The sequence below is a fragment of the Polyergus mexicanus genome, unplaced genomic scaffold (assembly GCF_030449975.1).
Source record: "Polyergus mexicanus isolate NDT 795.1 unplaced genomic scaffold, iyPolMexi1.0 SCAF_23, whole genome shotgun sequence".
Taxonomy (NCBI): Eukaryota; Metazoa; Arthropoda; class Insecta; order Hymenoptera; family Formicidae; genus Polyergus; species Polyergus mexicanus.
In genome coordinates this window covers 2,087,650-2,107,090 of record NW_027223343.1, presented here as the reverse complement: position 1 = coordinate 2,107,090, position 19,441 = coordinate 2,087,650, and the positions used below count along the sequence as shown (strand labels likewise).

The 19,441-nt window shown below is 42.4% G+C and overlaps 2 protein-coding genes across 2 annotated transcripts; both read left to right on the top strand.

Annotated features, from left to right (window-relative positions):
* Positions 1-682: 682 nt before the first annotated feature.
* LOC138942756 (uncharacterized) lies at positions 683-12,289 on the top strand. The gene is made up of 3 exons (XM_070313225.1): positions 683-732; positions 5,078-5,325; positions 11,406-12,289. The coding sequence occupies exons 1-3, from the start codon at positions 683-685 to the stop codon at positions 12,287-12,289; spliced, it is 1,182 nt and encodes a 393-aa protein (XP_070169326.1).
* A 52-nt stretch (positions 12,290-12,341) lies between these two features.
* On the top strand, positions 12,342-14,950 carry LOC138942755 (uncharacterized). Its single transcript, XM_070313223.1, has 4 exons — positions 12,342-12,345; positions 12,440-13,980; positions 14,428-14,695; positions 14,847-14,950. Exons 1-4 carry the CDS (start codon positions 12,342-12,344, stop codon positions 14,948-14,950), a joined length of 1,917 nt encoding a protein of 638 aa, XP_070169324.1.
* The last annotated feature ends 4,491 nt before the right edge of the window (positions 14,951-19,441 follow it).

Sequence of the window (19,441 nt, the reverse complement as noted above, 5' to 3'; positions counted from 1 at the left end):
ACGCACCCTTATTAGTGGTACCGGAAAACTTAAGCTCCGAGTAATAGTAGACTTTTAGAAGCTAAACGACTTAACAACTCTTAGCGACTCATTTCCACTGCCCAATATCACCGATATACTGGACCAGTTAGGAAACGCCAAATATTTTACCACACTAGACTTAGCGTCAGGATACTATCAGATACCGATGGCTGAGTAGGATAAACAAAAGACAGCTTTTTCAACGCCCTATAGACACTATGAATTTAATAAAATGTCTGGATTGAAAAATGTGCCAGCAACATTCCAGAGACTGATGAATTCAATTCTAACCGAAATACAAGGACTTAAATGTCTAGTTTATTTAGACGACATCGTCATATACGGATCGAACCTAGAGGACTACAATGAAAAACTCAAGGAAGTACTGCAGAGACTCCGAGAAAACAATCTGAAATTGCAATCGGATAAATGCTAATTTTTGCAAGGAAGTAATTTATTTAAGACGTATTATTTCGGAGAATGGAATATCTCCGGATCCGTCAAAGTTAACCCAATAAAAGAATTTCCGACGCCGAAAAAAGTGAAGGATATACAATCTTTCATAGCACTAGTCGGATACTATAGAAAATTTATAGATTTCTCATAAATAGCCAAGCCACTGACGAAATTAACGAAGAAAACGGAAAAATTCGAGTAGACAATGGAACAGCAAAATGATTTCGAAAAATTAATGACGGCGCCAGTGCTAACGTATCTAGATCTCAATCAAGAATTCATAATAACTACTAATGCTTTCGACTATGCAATCGGAGAAGTATTGTCACATAGAAAAATAGATAACGACCGGCCATTTGCTTACGCTAGCAGAGTATTATCGCAGGCGGAGCAGAATTACAATACAACAGAGAAAGAATTACTAACAATTGTATAGGCTGTAAAACATTTTAGGCCATACATATACGATACGAAATTTAAACCGTAACCGATCATAAACTATTAATTTAGATATTTAATGTGAACGATCCCGGATCGAGATTGATCCGATGGAGATTAAAGCTCAAAGAATATGATTACGAAATCATTCATAAAGCCGAATGAGCGAACGCGAACGCCAATGCACCGAGCCGCAATATAACAAGAGAAGCGCATGAAACAGAAGAGGAAGAACGAAAAATCCTCGCAATAGAAGAAGAAACAAATTCCGACGAAAAAAAAAATATACACGGAGGAAGACAAGAAACAGATATTATATGAATATCATAATGCACCTACAGGTGGACATTAAGGAGTTGAACAAATGATACAAAGAATCCGCCTAAATTATAATTGGTCAGGAATAACGAAAGACCTAGAAAAATACATTGCAAGATGCGAATTGTGCCAGAAAAATAAATTATCTCGAAAAAATAAAGTACCGGTAATAATCACGGATACGCCTACTAAACCGTTCCAAAAATGCGCGTTAGATATTATAGCTAATAGTTATAACAAACGGAAATAAATATCTTATAACGTTCCAAGACAATTTAACGAAATTCACCAAAGCAATACTGATTCCAAACCAAGAAGCAAATACGGCCAGTAAAGAATTCGTTACTAAAATTGTACTTGGATACGGAATACCGGAAAAAATTTTAACGAACCCAGGCACAAGTTTCCTCAGCGAAATATTTTAAAATACATGGAAATTATTAAAAATAAATAAAATAAAAACAACTATCTATCATCCGGAAAGTAATGGTACGTTAGAACGATCGCATCGAACATTAGCGGAATATTTGAGACATTACATAAACGAAGACCAGACAGACTGGGACGAATATGTGAATCGACAAATATATGAAATATTTTAATATAAAATTACAGGATATTCGTCAATTGGAACAGCCGACAGGCCGAGAATCGCATGGGGCTACATGAAATAAATACACGTTACAAAATTCAAGAATTCCAACACAACCCTGGGATATATTTCGAAAAAATCAGACAAATACAACAGGCTTCAAAGACATCATGAAATACATATGTACTTGCAACAACAAAGCCAAAACGAAGCTTGCAAAAGTAAACATATAATTGTGACAGAAACGATATGGATACCGTTGCAACAATCACTTACTTGGTTATATTCAACTATACGCGAACAATCAATAGTAATTCAATGCGAAAATAATAACAAAATTAGAAAAATAATTAAAGGAACAGGGCAAATCACGCTTTAAAACAAATGTAAATTAATAACAACGGAAATGACAATCCAACCAAAGGAAGTCATACAAGGCATCGAAATAGAAACGTATCTACCGGAAATTAATATAACATTTATACAACACAACACAAACATACTAGACACGGAACAACAAAACGTCGTACAGCACTCAAAATTAACAGGATTAAAAAATAAATTAAAAGACACAAATAACAATTTACAAAACAGTAATGACAAATTTTTTATACAAAAACAATTCGTATATCTTATGGCAACGAGTACATGTCGCGTTTCTCGCATCGCTAGGCAACGTAACAATGTGATCACGCATTCTCCGCGGTCCATCGCTAAATAATAATCGTGCAGCAGTTAACGATAATACGTAATATGTAGATTCGCTACGCTGTGAGTGAGCAAGTGAGTGAATGAGTGCGTGAATGAGTGACCGAATGAGAGAGTGTATGAGTGTTGTGTAAAAGAGAGAAAGAGAGCGAGAAAAAAAGTATATGCGTAAGTAGTGATACTATGCGGGTTCTAAGCCATGGTCCTCCAAGGGGGGGTGAGGGGCGAGGGAAAATTCGCGCGGGGGGTATGACGTCACGGGGGGGGGGCGGCGAAACCGATGGGCGAGGAGTCCGTGGAGAGGGGGAAGAGGGAACCGCGTCCTAACCGGTAGGCGAGGGGTCTGCGGAGAGGGGCGAGGGGGACCGCATCCTAACCAATAGGCGAGGGACCTGCTAACCTAACCTAACCGGTAAGCGGGGAGTCCGCGGAGAGGGGGGAAGGGGACCGCGCGAAACCGATAGGCGAATTGTCCGCGGGGAAGAGGAAACGCGAAGGTACGATGCCGCGAGTAGGTGTGAGAGAGATAGCGCGAGGCGTCCGCAATGTGTAAGAGAAGGATAGAGCTAATGATATTCTATGGGCGTGGGAGAAGGTTAGCGCGAGGCGTCCATATGAGCATAAGACAAGGATAGCCTTTACATGCACGTTGGAAAAGGAGGCGCGAGGCGTTCGCAATATGTGGGAGAGGGATAGCGTCCGCATGCACTTGAGAGAGAGAGAGAGAGATAGCGCGATGCATGCACGTGGATGATACGGCGTTTGCAAGGCGGTGCGAGAGAGATAGCGCGGGGCATGCACGCGTGTAGGAAAAGGATAGAGTCCGCATATTAAGTTTTGCAGACTGTGCATATCTATTACACCATTTTTATTCATACATACATACATAAAGGATGGGATAAATAATTAAATTCACTCAGATAATTAGTAAAATAACTTATTTATTACAAGCCTCGTGAAGAATATCATTTACGGCACATGTCAATAACTCGCAATCTATGAGCGATTCGCTGTTAAACATATCACTTTCATGTATCGTTTCTGCAGCGTCGCATACATTAGCGATATTATTCTGTTGTAAAACAGTTACAAATTGTTTGAATTTTTCATTTACAATATGCGTATTTTCGCATAACCACTAATACATATGATCCATGTATTTTTCAAAATCGAATAAATAGAATAAAGTTGGCGGTTTCATATATAAAGAATTATTGGATAATCCTATTTTTATAATATTCAAATCAGATATTTTAACCATTTCGAATGTCAAATCTCGAATCCGCAATGGGATTTCAGTCGATTGTAGAAGCCGTTCAATGTCCGCCCATTTCTACATTTCCATGTTTCAAAAGGCAATATTATTTGATTGCCCCGATTATCGTCGAGAACCAATTCCACGCAAGATACAGCTCCAACGTTTATTCCAATGTCCAAATATTTGTATGACCTCGGGGTTAAGGCGTATCGTCTTCCGAGTATATGAACCGCGCGACGAGGCTCGGATGAAATGCTAGGGAGTAAAAACAATATTATTTATATAAATATTTAAAAGGTGTAAAAAATATTTAAAAAGTATAAAAATTCTTTAAGTTAATTAAAACTTACTTATTACATTTCTTCTTCTTACTTGATGAAGTTTCATCAGCATCTTGAATCGGAACGTAATAATTCATGCGGCTTCCTTCAGTGGGATACATTTTCATATGAACCTTTTACACAAGTGGCCGATGCAATACTAAACGTATTAAACATATTTAAAATATGTATTAGCGTTGCAAAATTACAATGTGGTGGGGATTATTGCCGACGCGATATTTTTTTCAATTTTTCTATTCAAGCGCCGATGTACAACTGCTTCATGATGACATCACCCCCAGGTGTGAGATTTAGCCGAATGCACAAAAAAATGCAACGTAATATAAAATTTTCAAGCGCTAATGTGAGGTTGCTAGATATCAGAATTCAAACGCGCGTGTCAAAACATGGCAAAATCGTGAAATATAAGAATAATTATCAAGGTTAAATTGTCCTAATATACAAGTAATTTAACTTTTTCGATGCATCTGGGCTGAGATGACATCATCATCACCAGGTGTGAGATTTAGCCGAATGCATAAAAAATGCAACGTAATATAAAATTTTCAAGCGCCGATTTGCGGCTGCTTCGCGATGACATCATCCTCAGATATCCAAACGCGCGTGTCAAAACACGACAAAAATTCTAAAATATAAGGATAATCCTCATGATTAAATTGCATTAACATTGGACAGCTGCATGTAATTTGAAACTTTTGCGATGCACCTGGGTTTCGACATCATCTCTAGACGACAAAAAAAATGTAATAATCGACATTAGTCAAAATGTACGTGACAAATCGCGAAATAAAGATTTAGTTGATACACATGATGGAAAGAGACATCAAGATAGAATATAAAATCATAGTAAAGAGGCACACCCTGTCAGTATTTTCGCCAAGAGTTCCGAGACAAGAGCTATTAATAAGCGCATCTTGTTAGCAAAAATTTTTGGCATAAATTTAGAAATATAGCGGAAAACAATGCCGAACGAATTCTGTGCGAGCAATCTGCAAGGGTAAATTCGATAGAGGAGTACGTTGCGTGGGAGCAACGATGCGACGAATATATCGAATCGGTGGAAGAGCAAAGCCGAATCAAACGTCCACGATTATCGATCGGGATTCGACAATCGTTGATTGCCCGAATCGCACGACTCGAGGGATTGAAAAACTCGTTACGCAGGCGTTTTGTACATGCGGGTGCAGGATGCAGTACGCGGCAACACGGATTGATTTGGCGAGAGATCGATACGGCGTTCGAAAGCCGCATATTGACTGGTGCGGTTATAAATCATAATCACATCAAGCCTTGTCAATTTTTCGAGGATGCCAAAGACATTGTGCTCGAACATGTGCAAAATGTGATCAAAAAACACTTTAATGTGAAAATTAATACATTGTTCAATGGTGAATTCGTGACGGGTGATATGCGCGTAAATAAAAGTATCAATACGAGAAACTATGAACTCTTTCGCACATCCGATTTACGCGAATGGTACGAGCGGGGCCCACTCTAGCATCGCTCGAAGAATTTCAGGAACGCGATAACGGGTGGGCATTATCACGAATACTCGATTTAAATGTAAATATAAATAAATATAATCCTTTGCGCGCGGGATGCCACATTAAATTACCGTGAGAAATAACAATGAAGAGAGCGGTAATAAACGTGCAATCTAATGACAATGCGTGTTTCGCGTGGGCGGTGGTCGCCGCTCTATATCCAGCTGAAGATCATGTTTATCGGGAATCTTCGTATCCTCATTACACGACAGTGCTGAATTTCCCGGACATTGAGTTTCCAGTGAATCAAATTAAAAGATTCGAACTTGCCAACGATATCTCAATCAATATATATAGTATTGAGGAAAAGAACATTGTCCCGATACGTCTGAGTGAGCTGAAAAGAGACAAACACGTCAACCTGTTGTACATTGAAGACAACAACGTTAAACATTTCGCGTGGATCAAGAATCTATCCCGCCTCGTGAGCTCGCAATTGAGTTGTGGCAAACAAAGACAATATATCTGCGATCGGTACGTTTAAATTTAATAAATTATATTGCAGAAATCTTTGTACAAAAATTAAAAATTATTTCTTTTACAGATGTTTGCACTACTTTGGCTCGAACGACAAGTTACAGTCACATACTGTGGACTGTCGAGAGATGAACGAGTGCGCTATCCAATTACCGAGCGATAAGGACAAGTGGCTCACGTTCAACAACTATAATCGGAAAGAGCAGCTTTCTTTCGTCGTATACGCCGAGTTGGAGTGTGTTTTAGAGAAGACGGAGGAAGAGAGAAACTACCAACATCATAAAGTACTTAGCATAGCATATTATGTACATCATTCGTACGATGATTCGTTATCCGCGTATCATTCCCGTCGCGATATCGATTGCATGTCATGGTTCGTCGAAGAAATAAAAAATTTAGCGCAACGTGTAAAAATTATTTTATCAGCTAATGTCCCCATGGTAAATTTAACATCTGATGAATGGGAAAATTTTCATAGCGCGACACAATGTCACATTTGCGAGAAACCATTCGTACACTACGATACACGCGTACGCGATCATTGCCATCTGACCGGGCGATACAGAGGTCCCGCGCATTCAAATTGCAATATAAATTATAAAGATTCTTTTTGCATTCCAATAGTTTCTCATAATTTATCCGGTTACGATGCATATTTTATTATAAAGGAGATAGCTACAGCGTTCGAAGGGGGAATCGAGTTACTTCCGATAACAAAAGAAAAATATATATCATTATATCACGAAAAATGTTAAACTTACCGAAGAGAAATAAAAAAAAATCATATTAAATTGGGTTTTATCGATTCATATAAATTTCTCACAGCTAGTCTCGATAAATTGGCATCATTCTTGAATGAAGACAAACTCAAAATTTTAAAATCTGAATTTCTAAATTCATCAAATAACAATTTCAATTTATTAACACGGAAGAGTGTTTTTCCGTACGAATATATTGACTGCGTCGACAGGTTGCAAGATACGTGTTTACCACATCGCGAATCATTTTACAGTTCCTTGACCGGTGACACAATATCCGAGAGCGATTACGCGCACGCCGAGAACGTGTGGGAGCGGTTCTCCATTCGAACGCTGGGCGAATATAGCGACTTGTATCTCAAAATTGATGTCTTGTTATTAGCAGACATTTTTGAAAATTTCCGCGAGAGTTGTATTAAAAGTTATGGGCTCGACCCCGCGTATTACTACACTCTTTCCGGATACACGTGGGACGCTGTGTTGAAGCATACGAATATTATATTCGAATTGCTTTCGGATATCGACATGGTTATGTTTATCGAACGCGGAATACGCGGCGGTTTGAGTCATGTTCCAATAGATACGCACATGCTAATAACAAGTATATGCAATCGTACGATCCATCGAAACCTTCAACGTATCTCACGTACTTTGATGTAAATAATTTGTACGCATGGGCAATGTGTCAACCCTTGCCCTATGCAGATTTTCGATGGGTCGACGACGTATCCAATTTTGATACATCATCGATCACGCTCGATTCGCCTATAGGCTACATCCTTGAAGTCGATCTCGAGTATCCGCAACGTGTTCACAATGCGCACACTGACTTATCGTTTTGCCCGACACGCGACAAACCACCTGGTAAGCGGCAGGATAAGCTGCTCGCAACCTTATATGATAAGAAGCGTTACGTAATATATTACCACAACCTGCAACAATGCACGCGACACGGGCTTCGAGTTACAAAAATACATCGAATATTACAGTTTTCGCAATCTCCATGGCTTCGCAGTTATATCGAACTCAATACACAATTCCGAACACTCGCGAAAAATGATTTTGAAAAAAATTTATATAAATAAATGAATAATGCGGTATTTGGCAAAACGATGGAAAATGTGCGTAATCACGTTAATATTAAGCTCGTGACACATTGGGATGGAAGATATGGCGCAGAGGCGATGATCGCAAAACCAAATTTTCATAGTAGAAGCGTGTTTTCGGAGAATCTGATCGCCGTTGAATTGCGCAATCTCGAAGTTAAATTTAATAAACCAATCTACGTGGGTATGTGTATACTCGACATATCCAAGACATGTTTGTACAAGTTTCACCACGATTACATGGTACCTATGTATCGAGAGAAATGTAAAGTCATGTACACCGACATCGACAGTCTCATATATCACATCGAGTGTGAAGATGTATATGAGAATATAAAGCGCAACGTCGACAGATTCGATACCAGCGATTATGCGGTGGACAATGTGTACGGTATACCGCTCGCAAATAAAAAGATACCGGGGTTAATGAAGGATGAAAATAATGGCGCCATCATGATCGAATTCGTCGGGCTTAGGGCAAAAATGTACGCATTGCGAGTAGATGGTAAGAAAGACACGAAAAAAGTAAAAGGCGTCAAGAGTAACGTCGTCGCGAAAACGATAACATTCGACGATTACACACAGTGTTTGAACGAAGAGGTTGAAATGACGCGTCAGCAGCCTTGTATAAGATCTAAATTACATGAACTATACACTATTTGTGAGACAAAAATTGCTCTAAGTCCGTACGATGACAAGCGGTATATCGTACCCGAAACCACCGACACGCCACCGTGGGGACATTATAAAATACTGTTGTAAATAAAAAGCATGTATATTTATTGTAAATACAAAATTACGTATATTTATTGTAAATTAAAATTATATGTATATTTATTGTAAATTATATGTATATTTTATAAAGTTTACAATTTTGTTTATATTTGTAAAATATTATTATGTATTATTGTTAACATATTTATAATATATTATTTTTATGTATCCAAGAATTGTGCGTTGCATCAAAATCCCAGCAATTTCACATAAACCTCGTCGTCCTTTTTGAGTATCACCTTTTCCACGAGATGTACGTCGGGATTAGCAACGCGTTGTAACTCGTATTCGTAAAATCCGCCGACGACGGGATTTCCGCGCGAATCTTTGAGTACATAGGTCACGGGATTAGTTTTCTGCACTTTAACAATCTTAAACATTTCGGTCGACCAATTTGGCGTGTAATCTTTGTCAAAGATGGTCTTGAATTTACTCACGCGTACCGAATCGCTTACTTTGAATCTTGCCGATATCGCAATCTTTACGTTGTATTTAAAAGTTTGTCGGCGATCGCGGGGGTAACATCGATAGGTCTCATGCCGATAGTGCGATGTTTTGTGGAAGCTAAAAAACGCTTACGCGAGGATACGCAGGGTAACAGCGAAAACATTAATGACGAGCAGAACGAAGACATGAATTTGGATGTCGACGATAACGAATTTATGAAAACGTCAACTTTAATTAGCAGCGATCGCGGTGACGGCAGCGCTAGTAATAGTAGTAGTAGTTTCGGGAAAAATCGCGCGCAATCGGCTGAAATGATCAAAAAAATACTCGGTAGTGTACCGAAATCTTATCGCGACAAAGCGCGAGCGCTATTAAAATACTTGATCAATATTCCGACATCTAAGATTAGCTGGGATAGACGAGGACTCGTAACTATAGACGGTGCTGTGTCATAACGGGTACGAATACCGCGGAACTTATAAACGACGCGATACACTAGAGAAAAACATTTAAAGCAACCGGAAGAATTCAGTTTGCTCGATTACTGCACAGTAGGATAGTAAGGCCGGTTTTGGCTCAGTTTGTCGTGAGTGTGAGAGAGAGGGTACCGTTGGGGAGGAAGAGAGAGAGATAGTTTCGGAGCAGTTTGTAGGCGCCCGAGGGATGGTGAGCGGGCTGGGCGGGTGCATGGGGGGGGTAAGTAGGGTGAGAGGGGAAGCGCGGCCGGGGGGAAGCGGTGGGTACGAGTCGCCGAGAGCGCTCAAGAGATGGCACTTCGACCTTGACGCGACTCGTTCTTTAGGGGGCGCGCGCCGCTTCTAGCGCGCGATCCGCTGTCGCGATTCTTTAGGGGGCGCGCCGCTTCTAGCGCGCGATCCGCTGTCGCGATTCTTTAGGGGGCGCGCCGCTTCTAGCGCGCGATCCGCTGTCGCGATTCTTTAGGAGGGCGTGCCGCTTCGAGCGCGTGATTCGCTGTCGCGATTCTTTAGGGGGGCGCGCCGCTTCTAGCGCGCGATCCGCGAGCGGGCGCCCGGCGTCGAGGGGGCGGGGGATCGTCGGTGGGCGGTCGAGCGGACGGAGGGGCGTCCTTCGTCGCTCTCCTCTTCTCGAGGCGCGCGTTAGCGGCGATACGAGCGCGCTTATCGCGTTTCGAGGCGAGTTTTTTTCCATTTTCAGGCGACGTCGCGCGTCCGGTGACGAGACGCGTCCGAGAGCGAGTATCCGGTTCGGTTAATCGGGGGCGCATTCTCGCCATTTTTCCCCGTTATAAAAGGACGCCGCGACGGTCTCGAGATATTAGTACGTTCGAGAATATTTCGCGGCGCGATGAAGCGCGCGCCGAGCGCTTTAACGAGATTAGCCGGAAGAGCGGTGAATGTTCGAATCGGAAGTATCGAGGATATATGGAATTTGGAGATACCGAATTGTTTGAAGAAAGAACTACGCGAACGTTATATAGAGGACCGTTTGTACTGTATAGAAGAGATCGGCTTCGCGGAAGAGTTTGTGCGAGAGGCGAGCGAGACGCGATTCGACGAGCCTTTCGCGAATGTCGGAGCCGATGGCTATTTGCTTTATCGCAATTGGAAACAGCGATACGGAATTCCGAAATTTTCGTGGGAGGTGAATCACGTCGTGCATTGTTTCTTTAAGTTCGGTTGCCGATTCGAGAACGGAAATTATTTCGAGGAGAACGAAAGATATTGCGCGTATTACGCGCGTAGCTCGAATTTCGCGAAAAGCGTATCGACGCACGTGACGAAAACGGTGTATAGCGAGATGGTGCCCGTTTGCGATCTCGTCGACGAGGTTTTCGACGTGTCGAATAATTGGTGCGCCGGCTGCGAGACGAGAGCTTTGTTCTACATCGAGAATTACGACGAGGAAGAGACGTGGTTTATTTGTAAAAAATCTTGGCGTTCGTTAGACGACGAGTGACGAATCGAGAAACGATGGAGGCGTGCGATCTTCTCGATAGCGCGCGGGACGTCGCGACGGAGGACGCGTATCGCGTGTGGGCGCAACGAGTGTCTCGAGTCTCTGCGGGAGAGATGTCGAGGCCAGCGCCGAGGGAGATCGACCGGAGCGATCAATTCTCTTATCGCTCGAATCGTTCGATTGACGGGCGCGAGAGACGATCTGCGTCGACGTTTCGAACGCGTGGGAGGCGGTGTAGAGGGACGCGAGGGATTCTCTTGGTCCGAGATCGATACGGCTTTCTCTAGACGCGTTTTAACCGGCGCGGTTATTAATTTCGATTATATCGAACCTCGACGATTTCTCGAGGACGCTAGAGATACCGTGCTCGATCGAATACTAGATGTTATAGATGAATATAACGGTGTTAAGGTCAATACCGTGTTTATTGGCGAGTTCGTTTCGGGCGACAAGATCGATGTTAAGACTATTGTCACGAAGAATTATCCGCTTCTACCTCTTTCCGACTTGCGAGAGTGGTACGAGAAGCGAGTGGTCGACGCAACTCTAGTTTCGTTGGAAGAATTTCAGGAGCGCGATAGCGGATGGGCGTTATCGCGAATATTTAATTTAACGGTGAACGTGAACAGATACAATCCTATGCGCGCGGGATGCCACGTCAAATTACCGCGAGAGATCGTGTTGAAGAGAGCGGTAATAAACGTGCAATCTAATGACAATGCGTGTTTCGCATGGGCGGTGGTCGCCGCTCTGTATCCAGCCGAAAAAAACGCGGGTCGGGAATCTTCGTACCCGCATTACACGACAGTGCTGAATCTGAAGGGCGTTAAATTTCCTATGAGTTTGAACAAAATTACTAGATTCGAGCGTATTAACGACATATCTATTAATGTGTACACCGTTCGAGATAAAAAGGAGGGAAAAAGCGGTTGTCGCGTTGTTCCTCTGCGTCTCACTGACGATAAAAAGGACAGACACATTAATCTACTGTATTTTGACGATATGACGCGACGAGATAACGCGACGCATTTCGCGTGGATCAAGAATCTGTCGCGACTCGTCGGTTCGCAACTGAGCGGTAGGCGACATAAATCCCATATATGCGATCGGTGAGTACGAATTAAAAAAATTGTCGCGCGATGTTGATAATGCGCACGATTTAAAAATGTGTGTTATGTCGCAGATGCATGCACTATTTTCGAACGAACGATAAGTTATCGGCTCACAGCGTGGACTGCGGAAGGATGAACGAGTGCGCTATAGTCCTTCCTACCAAAGACGACAAATGGTTAGAGTTTCGCAACTATAGTAGAAAGGAGCGACTTCCATTCGTGGTGTACGCTGATCTCGAATGTGTGCTGAAGAAGAAAGAGGAGAGGAGAACGTCGAACACATCTATCGTTCAGCATCACGAAGTCTATAGCGCCGGATATTACACGCGATGCGCGCTCGATGGCGTTAGCTCTCCCTACAGAGCTTATTGCGGCGAGGATTGCGTATTGTGGTTCGTTAAAGAACTGCACGATTTAGCGCTTCGCGCGAAGACTATTCTCGATACCGATGCTCCTATAACGGATCTTACATCGGATGAATGGGAGAGATTCGTAAACGCGACGCGCTGCAGCATATGCGAGAAACCGTTCGAATCGGGAGACTCTCACGTGCGCGATCACTGTCATCTGACTGGACGGTACAGAGGTCCGGCGCATTCGAATTGTAATTTAAATTATATGGATACTTACGTAATTCCCGTATTCTTTCACAATTTATCGGGTTACGACGCGCATTTTATCATTAAAGATGTAGCTAACGCTTTTCCCGGTAGCGTAGAAGTATTGCCGATAACGAAAGAAACGTACATCTCTTTCACGAAGAATGTCGAAGATGCGTGGGACGAGGGATGGTTCGGGAAACGCTTGAAATTGCGTTTCGTGGATTCTTTCAAATTTCTAAGCGCGAGTCTCGAGAAATTGGCGTCGTATCTAGACAAAAGCGAGTTGAGGATCGCGCGTTCGGAATTTTCCGATCTTAGCGACACCGATTTCGAGCTTCTCGCGCGAAAGGGTGTATTTCCGTACGAGTATGTCGACGACGTAGATAAATTGTTGGAGACTCGTCTACCGCCGCGCGAGGCTTTTTACAGTTCGCTAATCGGTGACGCGATATCCGAGAGCGATTACGCGCGCGCGATAAGAATCTGGGAGCGATTTCGCGTCGAAACGTTGGGCGATTATAGCGATTTGTATTTAAAGACCGATGTTCTTCTATTGGCCGATGTCTCCGAAAATTTTCGCGACGCGTGTATGAGAAGTTATAATTTAGATCCCGCGTATTATTACACGTTACCGGGATACACATGGGACGCTATGTTAAAGTATACGGGTGTGCGATTCGAATTATTAACCGACATCGATATGGTGATGTTCGTGGAACGCGGAATACGCGGCCGGCTAAGTCAATGTTCCAACAGATACGCGCGTGCTAATAACAAGTATTTACAGTCGTACGATCCTTCGGAACCATCGTCGTATCTCATGTACTTCGATATAAATAATTTGTATGGATGGACAATGTGTCAATCGTTGCCTTACGAAAATTTTCGATGGGTCGATGACGTTACGAATGTTGACTTAATGTCCGTGACATCGGACTCGCCTATCGGTTATATTTTAGAGGTCGACCTTGCATATCCGTCCGGCCTTCACGATTCTCACGCTGACTTGCCATTCTGCCCGACGCGCGATAAGCCGCCCGGAAAACGAGACGAGAAGCTTCTCGCCACATTGTACGATAAGAGCCGTTATGTAATATATTATCGCAATCTGCAGCAATGCGTTCGACACGGATTACGCGTTACGAAAATACACAGAATATTGCGATTCGCGCAATCTTCATGGCTGCGCGAATACATCGAACTGAATACGCGATTACGAATTAACGCGAAAAACGTGTTCGAGAAAAATCTATACAAATTAATGAATAACGCTGTGTTTGGCAAAACTATGGAAAACGTGCGCAATCATTCGAATGTTCGACTCGTGACTCGATGGGACGGGCGATACGGCGCGGAGGCGATGATCGCGAAGCCGAACTTTCACAGTAGAAGCGTTTTCGCGGAGGATCTCGTAGCCGTAGAATTGCGCAAACTCGAGGTTAAGTTCAACAAACCGATCTATGTGGGTATGTGCATTCTCGACATATCTAAGATTCGTTTATATTTATATTATATTATAGATTAATTTCACTACGAGTACATGCTACCATTGTATCAAGATAAGTATAGAATAATGTACACCGATACGGATAGTCTCATTTATCGCGTCGAGTGCGAGGACGTGTACGAGAATATGAAGCGCGATATCGATAGATTCGATACGAGCGATTACGCAACGGACAACGCGTACGGTATGCCTCTCGCTAATAAGAAAATACCCGGTGCGATGAAGGATGAGAACGCTGGTGCAATTATGACCGAATTTATCGGACTCAGAGCGAAGATGTACGCGCTGCGAGTCGACGGTAAAAGCGATACAAAAAGGATCAAGGGTGTTAAGAGCGGCGTTGTCGCGAGAACGATAACGTTTGACGATTACGCGCGCTGTCTTCGAGGGGATCGAGATGAAGCGCGAGCAATTTTGTATAAGATCCGAGTTACACGAGATGTATACAGTATCGGAGTTGAAGATCGCGCTCAGTCCGCACGATGACAAGCGATACGCGATATCGGGAACTACGGATACGTTATCGTGGGGACATTATAAAATACTGTTGTAAGGAACGAAAAAACGTATATCAAGAAAATATTATACGTTTCTTAAAACATTTAAACTTTAGTAGTTTATTATTAGTATAAACATATTTTATAAATAATATATTACCATCGTATTTTCGATATAATATTTCGCGGTCGCGCCAAAGATAATAGTTCGAGAAGAACTTCTAACTGAAATACATGTTTTTAACTCAAAAGAAAAAATTATATCGAAGAGACGCGTTTCTAACTTTCGGATCAAAATATATAAGTTTTACATCACAGGCTTGTATTTTTTAACTTGGAATTTCGAGATTCGAAACATCGATGGACGTTCTACGAATCGTTTCGAAGAATGCACGTTTTGCGCGAATAATATAATTTGAATATAATTTGAATGTAATTTGAATATAATTTGAATATAATTTATTGTAATAGATTTTAATAAAAATGAAAATAATGAAAATATTCGATCGGTTTTATTTATAATAATAGATTTTAATAAAAAATGGATCGGTCTTATTTATAATAGATTTTAATAAAAAATCGTGGAAATGTTCGATCAGTCTTATATGTAATAGATTTTGTTAAAATCTATTATAAATAGGACTGATCGGACATTTTCACGATCTTTCTATTATGCTCTCGAAAGTGTTTTATATAGAATAATGTGAAAAAAATGTTAATGCGAGTTTTGGTGTTATCATAGTGACGTAATAGAGAATGTATACAGAGCGCGAGAAAGAGTATCTATAAAGTTTGAAAGAGAGAACGCAGGATACGGCGGCCGCGTAGCGGTGTGAGAGAGAACTCGTATAGAACGCTTCGAAAAAATTCGTATATAACGCCAAAAAGACGAACTCGCGCGTGTTTTTGCAATGTAAAAGTCGTGGAAACCACCATTCTGTCTAAGTCTCGGCTAATCTGGACTCGATTTGGCAAATTCTCGCGTTCTCTCTCATTAGCATAGAGCATATATCATGCTACATGCAAGGGAGAGAGAACGCAACGAAGCTTACCACAAATCGAGTCGAGATTAGCCGCGAGTTAGACAGAGCGACGATTTCCATGACTCTTTATTATATTGTTGAAAGTGTTATATATAGAACAACGCGAAAAAAAGGTTACCGCAAGATACGACGTTCGCTTAACGATGCGATGAAGAATGTATATAAAGCGTAAGAAAGAGTCCGTATAAAGCGCGAAAGAGAGAACGCAGGACGCGGCGGCCGCATAGCGGCGCGAGAAAGAATTTATATGGAGCACGAGTGAGAACTCGTACAAAATTACAAACTATTTATAAAATGGAGCACGAGTGAGAACTCGTACAAAATTACAAACTATTTATAAAAAGTGTTATATTTAATATATAGTTATATTTAATATATAGTTATATTTAATATATATAGTTATATTTAATATATATAGTTATATTTAATATATATAGTTATATTTAATATATATAGTTATATTTAATATATATAGTTATATTTAATATATGTATAGTTATAATATTTAATATATGTATAGTTATAATATTTAATATATGTAGTTTTATTTAATAAAAATACATTTTTATCAATTTACAGCTGTTTTATTTATCCAAGAATTGTGCGATTCGTCCATTCCTAACCATTTTACGTAAACCTCGTCGCCCTTTCGACGCAGCACCTTTTCTACGAGATACACGTCGGGATCGCCGACGCGCAGCAACTCATGCTCGTAGAATCCTCCGGCGATCGGCTCGCCGCGCGAATCCTTTAATAGATACGGGATTAGTCCGTTGTATCTTAGTTATTCGAAAAATCTCTGTAGTCCAGTTGGGTGTAAAGCCTTTCTCGAAGATCGTCTTAAATTTACTGACGCGTACCGGATCGGCTACTTTGAATTTCGCCGGAGCCGCGATCTTTATATTGCTGCATACAGTATTTAAAAGTTTATCGGCGATCGCTGGAATCACGTCGACAGGTCTCATACTTATAGTGCGATGTTTTCGCGCGTTGTATTCTTCGACGAATCGTGGTAACTCGTCGATCCACTTGTACGTTCCGTTTAGCGTGAAGTACTTCCACATAGAGTTTTTGAGCGTACGATTGAATCGTTCGACTATCGACGCTTTCATCACCGAATATGTCGAATAATAATTCACTCCGCGCTTCATCGTGAAATTTCGCATATCGGCGTTGTAAAATTCTTTTCCTTTATCGGTCTGCAGATTTTTCGGACACCGCTTAGAGTCTCGCATTATTTTAGATAACGCTCGAGTAACCTCGTTTGCGCTTTTGCTCTTAAGCGGTACAGCCCACGCGTATTTGCTTAATGCGTCGATAACGGTGAGTATGTAGTTGTGGCCTTTGTTGAGTCTCGCGTAAGGACGCATCTCGACCACATCCGCTTGCCATACGTCGTCGTACCCGTGCACCGCAACGCGACGACGCGGGAAGTTCCTTCTCCCGGGCGCGTGCAATTCCTCGACTAATCTTCGTTTTTCGACGCTCATAATTCTCTTCTTTTTCTCTCGAAAATAACGTTGGATTGAATCTCTCTTTCGAGCGACTCGCCGCTCCCGCTAATCTCTCTTTCGAGCGGATCGCCGCTTCCGCTAATCTCTCTTTTGAACGAATCGCCGCTCCCGCTAATCTCTCTTTCGAGCGGCTCGCCGCTCCCGCTAATTTTTGCCAGTTCCCCCACTCTTCTCGATAGCTCGTCCGCGTCTCTCTTCAATCGCGACGTTGAATTTTCCAATTCTCGTATCTTCGCCTCGGATTTCACCGCGGAATTCGCCGCGATGCGCGATTTTTGAGTTAGTTCTTGTATTACTTTACCTTGATTATTTTACGATCGCTCGCGTTTCTCGTCGAGGACTCCGTCGCGTTGAGCGATATAGTATTTTTCGCGACCTCGATTCGATCGCTTAAATCTTTGATTCGTTTATCCAAAACATCGATCCGTTTACCTAGAGCGTTAGCGCTCGTTTCTATTCTCGAAATGGAATTTTCCGCAACATCTATTTGTTTACTCAGAGCGTCATTGCGCGTTTTTATCTCGGCAACGAAACTCTCCGCGACGTCTATTCGTTTACTCAAAGCGTCGTCGCGCGCTTTTATCTCGGAAACGAAACTTTCCGCGACGTCTATTCGTTTACCCAAAAGCGCTATCGAGTTGAGCGAGTCTCGTAAACAGTAGAATGACGCCCTGCCCCGCCTCGTCCGCGTCTTTTCTCAATTGCGATGTGATTCCCTCGACGTAGCTTTTACTTGTCGCATCGGTGTCCTCCTCAGGTTGAGCTAAGCGTTTTATCTTGCGCTCTCTCGCGTCGTACTCGATGGAAAAGCTTAAACACAGCGCGTTATCGCGCACGTAATTTCGCAGAGACTCGATAGCCGGACGTAGTCTTCCGGTTTTCGCGTCGTAGCCTCGGTTTCTTAGGGGTGAGCCGAATTTGCTTACGGACATCGCGAATTCCGCGTACGACTGCGACGGACATCCACGCAACGGTTCAATTTATACGATCGCTCCTGTCTCGCGAAGCTCCTCGATTATCGATAGAATCTCGTTTTCGTGAGCGTTGTTGCCGGCTCGACGCGAAGCGTCTAACAATCCCAGACGATCCACTAATTCGTTCGGATCATCCCAATGGACGTAATCGATTTTATTGTTCGCCACACGCATAGTCGACGGTACGCGACCCGCGCCTGTTTTTTTCGCGCCGCTGCCGTGAATAAGCGGAGCGATAATGAATTTATATTTGTATCCTTTATTTCCTAAGACAGACTTTTTAGCGTCATGATCGCGTCTATGAGCGTTCGTTGTTAACAATATACTTCTGTATGTTAATTTATCCTTTTCTGTATATATGAGACTATTAAGAATTTTCATAAAAATTAATTCGTACAAACCGGGAGTACCGATATATTTAATCTCATCTATGAATATGGAATCATTCGCGTCTACGTCGAATCGCTTATCGCCGAGCATCGCACCTTTCTCGCCGATGTAAACTCCGTAAACGTGATCGATCTCGTTCGGCGCTTCTTCGCCGAGAAGAGTCCCCATATATTTTCGCCCTAACGGTCCTAGTCGATCGTACGATATCTCGCGATCTTGAGAAATTCGCGAAATTTGTCTAACGGGTATTTCGAGCGTCGAGGGCAATTCGAGACTCTCGGATTCGAACGTTTCGTACTCTTCGGTTTCGTTTCGCGCGAATGGATCTCTTTCGACGGAAGACTCGTTTAATGGAGTAGAAACGGCGTTTAATCGTCGTCGCGCGCGTATTCGTTTCGCTTTAGGTTTTTTCTAAACGGGAATTAGCGCTTCGTCCTTCCATTTTTCCTCAATACTCGTCGTCGAGGGTGAAGCGTCGATCGCGTCTCGCGCTTAATTTCGTCTCGCTCTATCTCGTCTCGCTCGGCGCGATCAGCGATGCGCCGCAGCGGTTCGACGATCGGTTTGAAACGACTCTCTATCGCGATCTCGCTTTCCATTTTGCCGGTCTTCAATGCTCTGTGTTT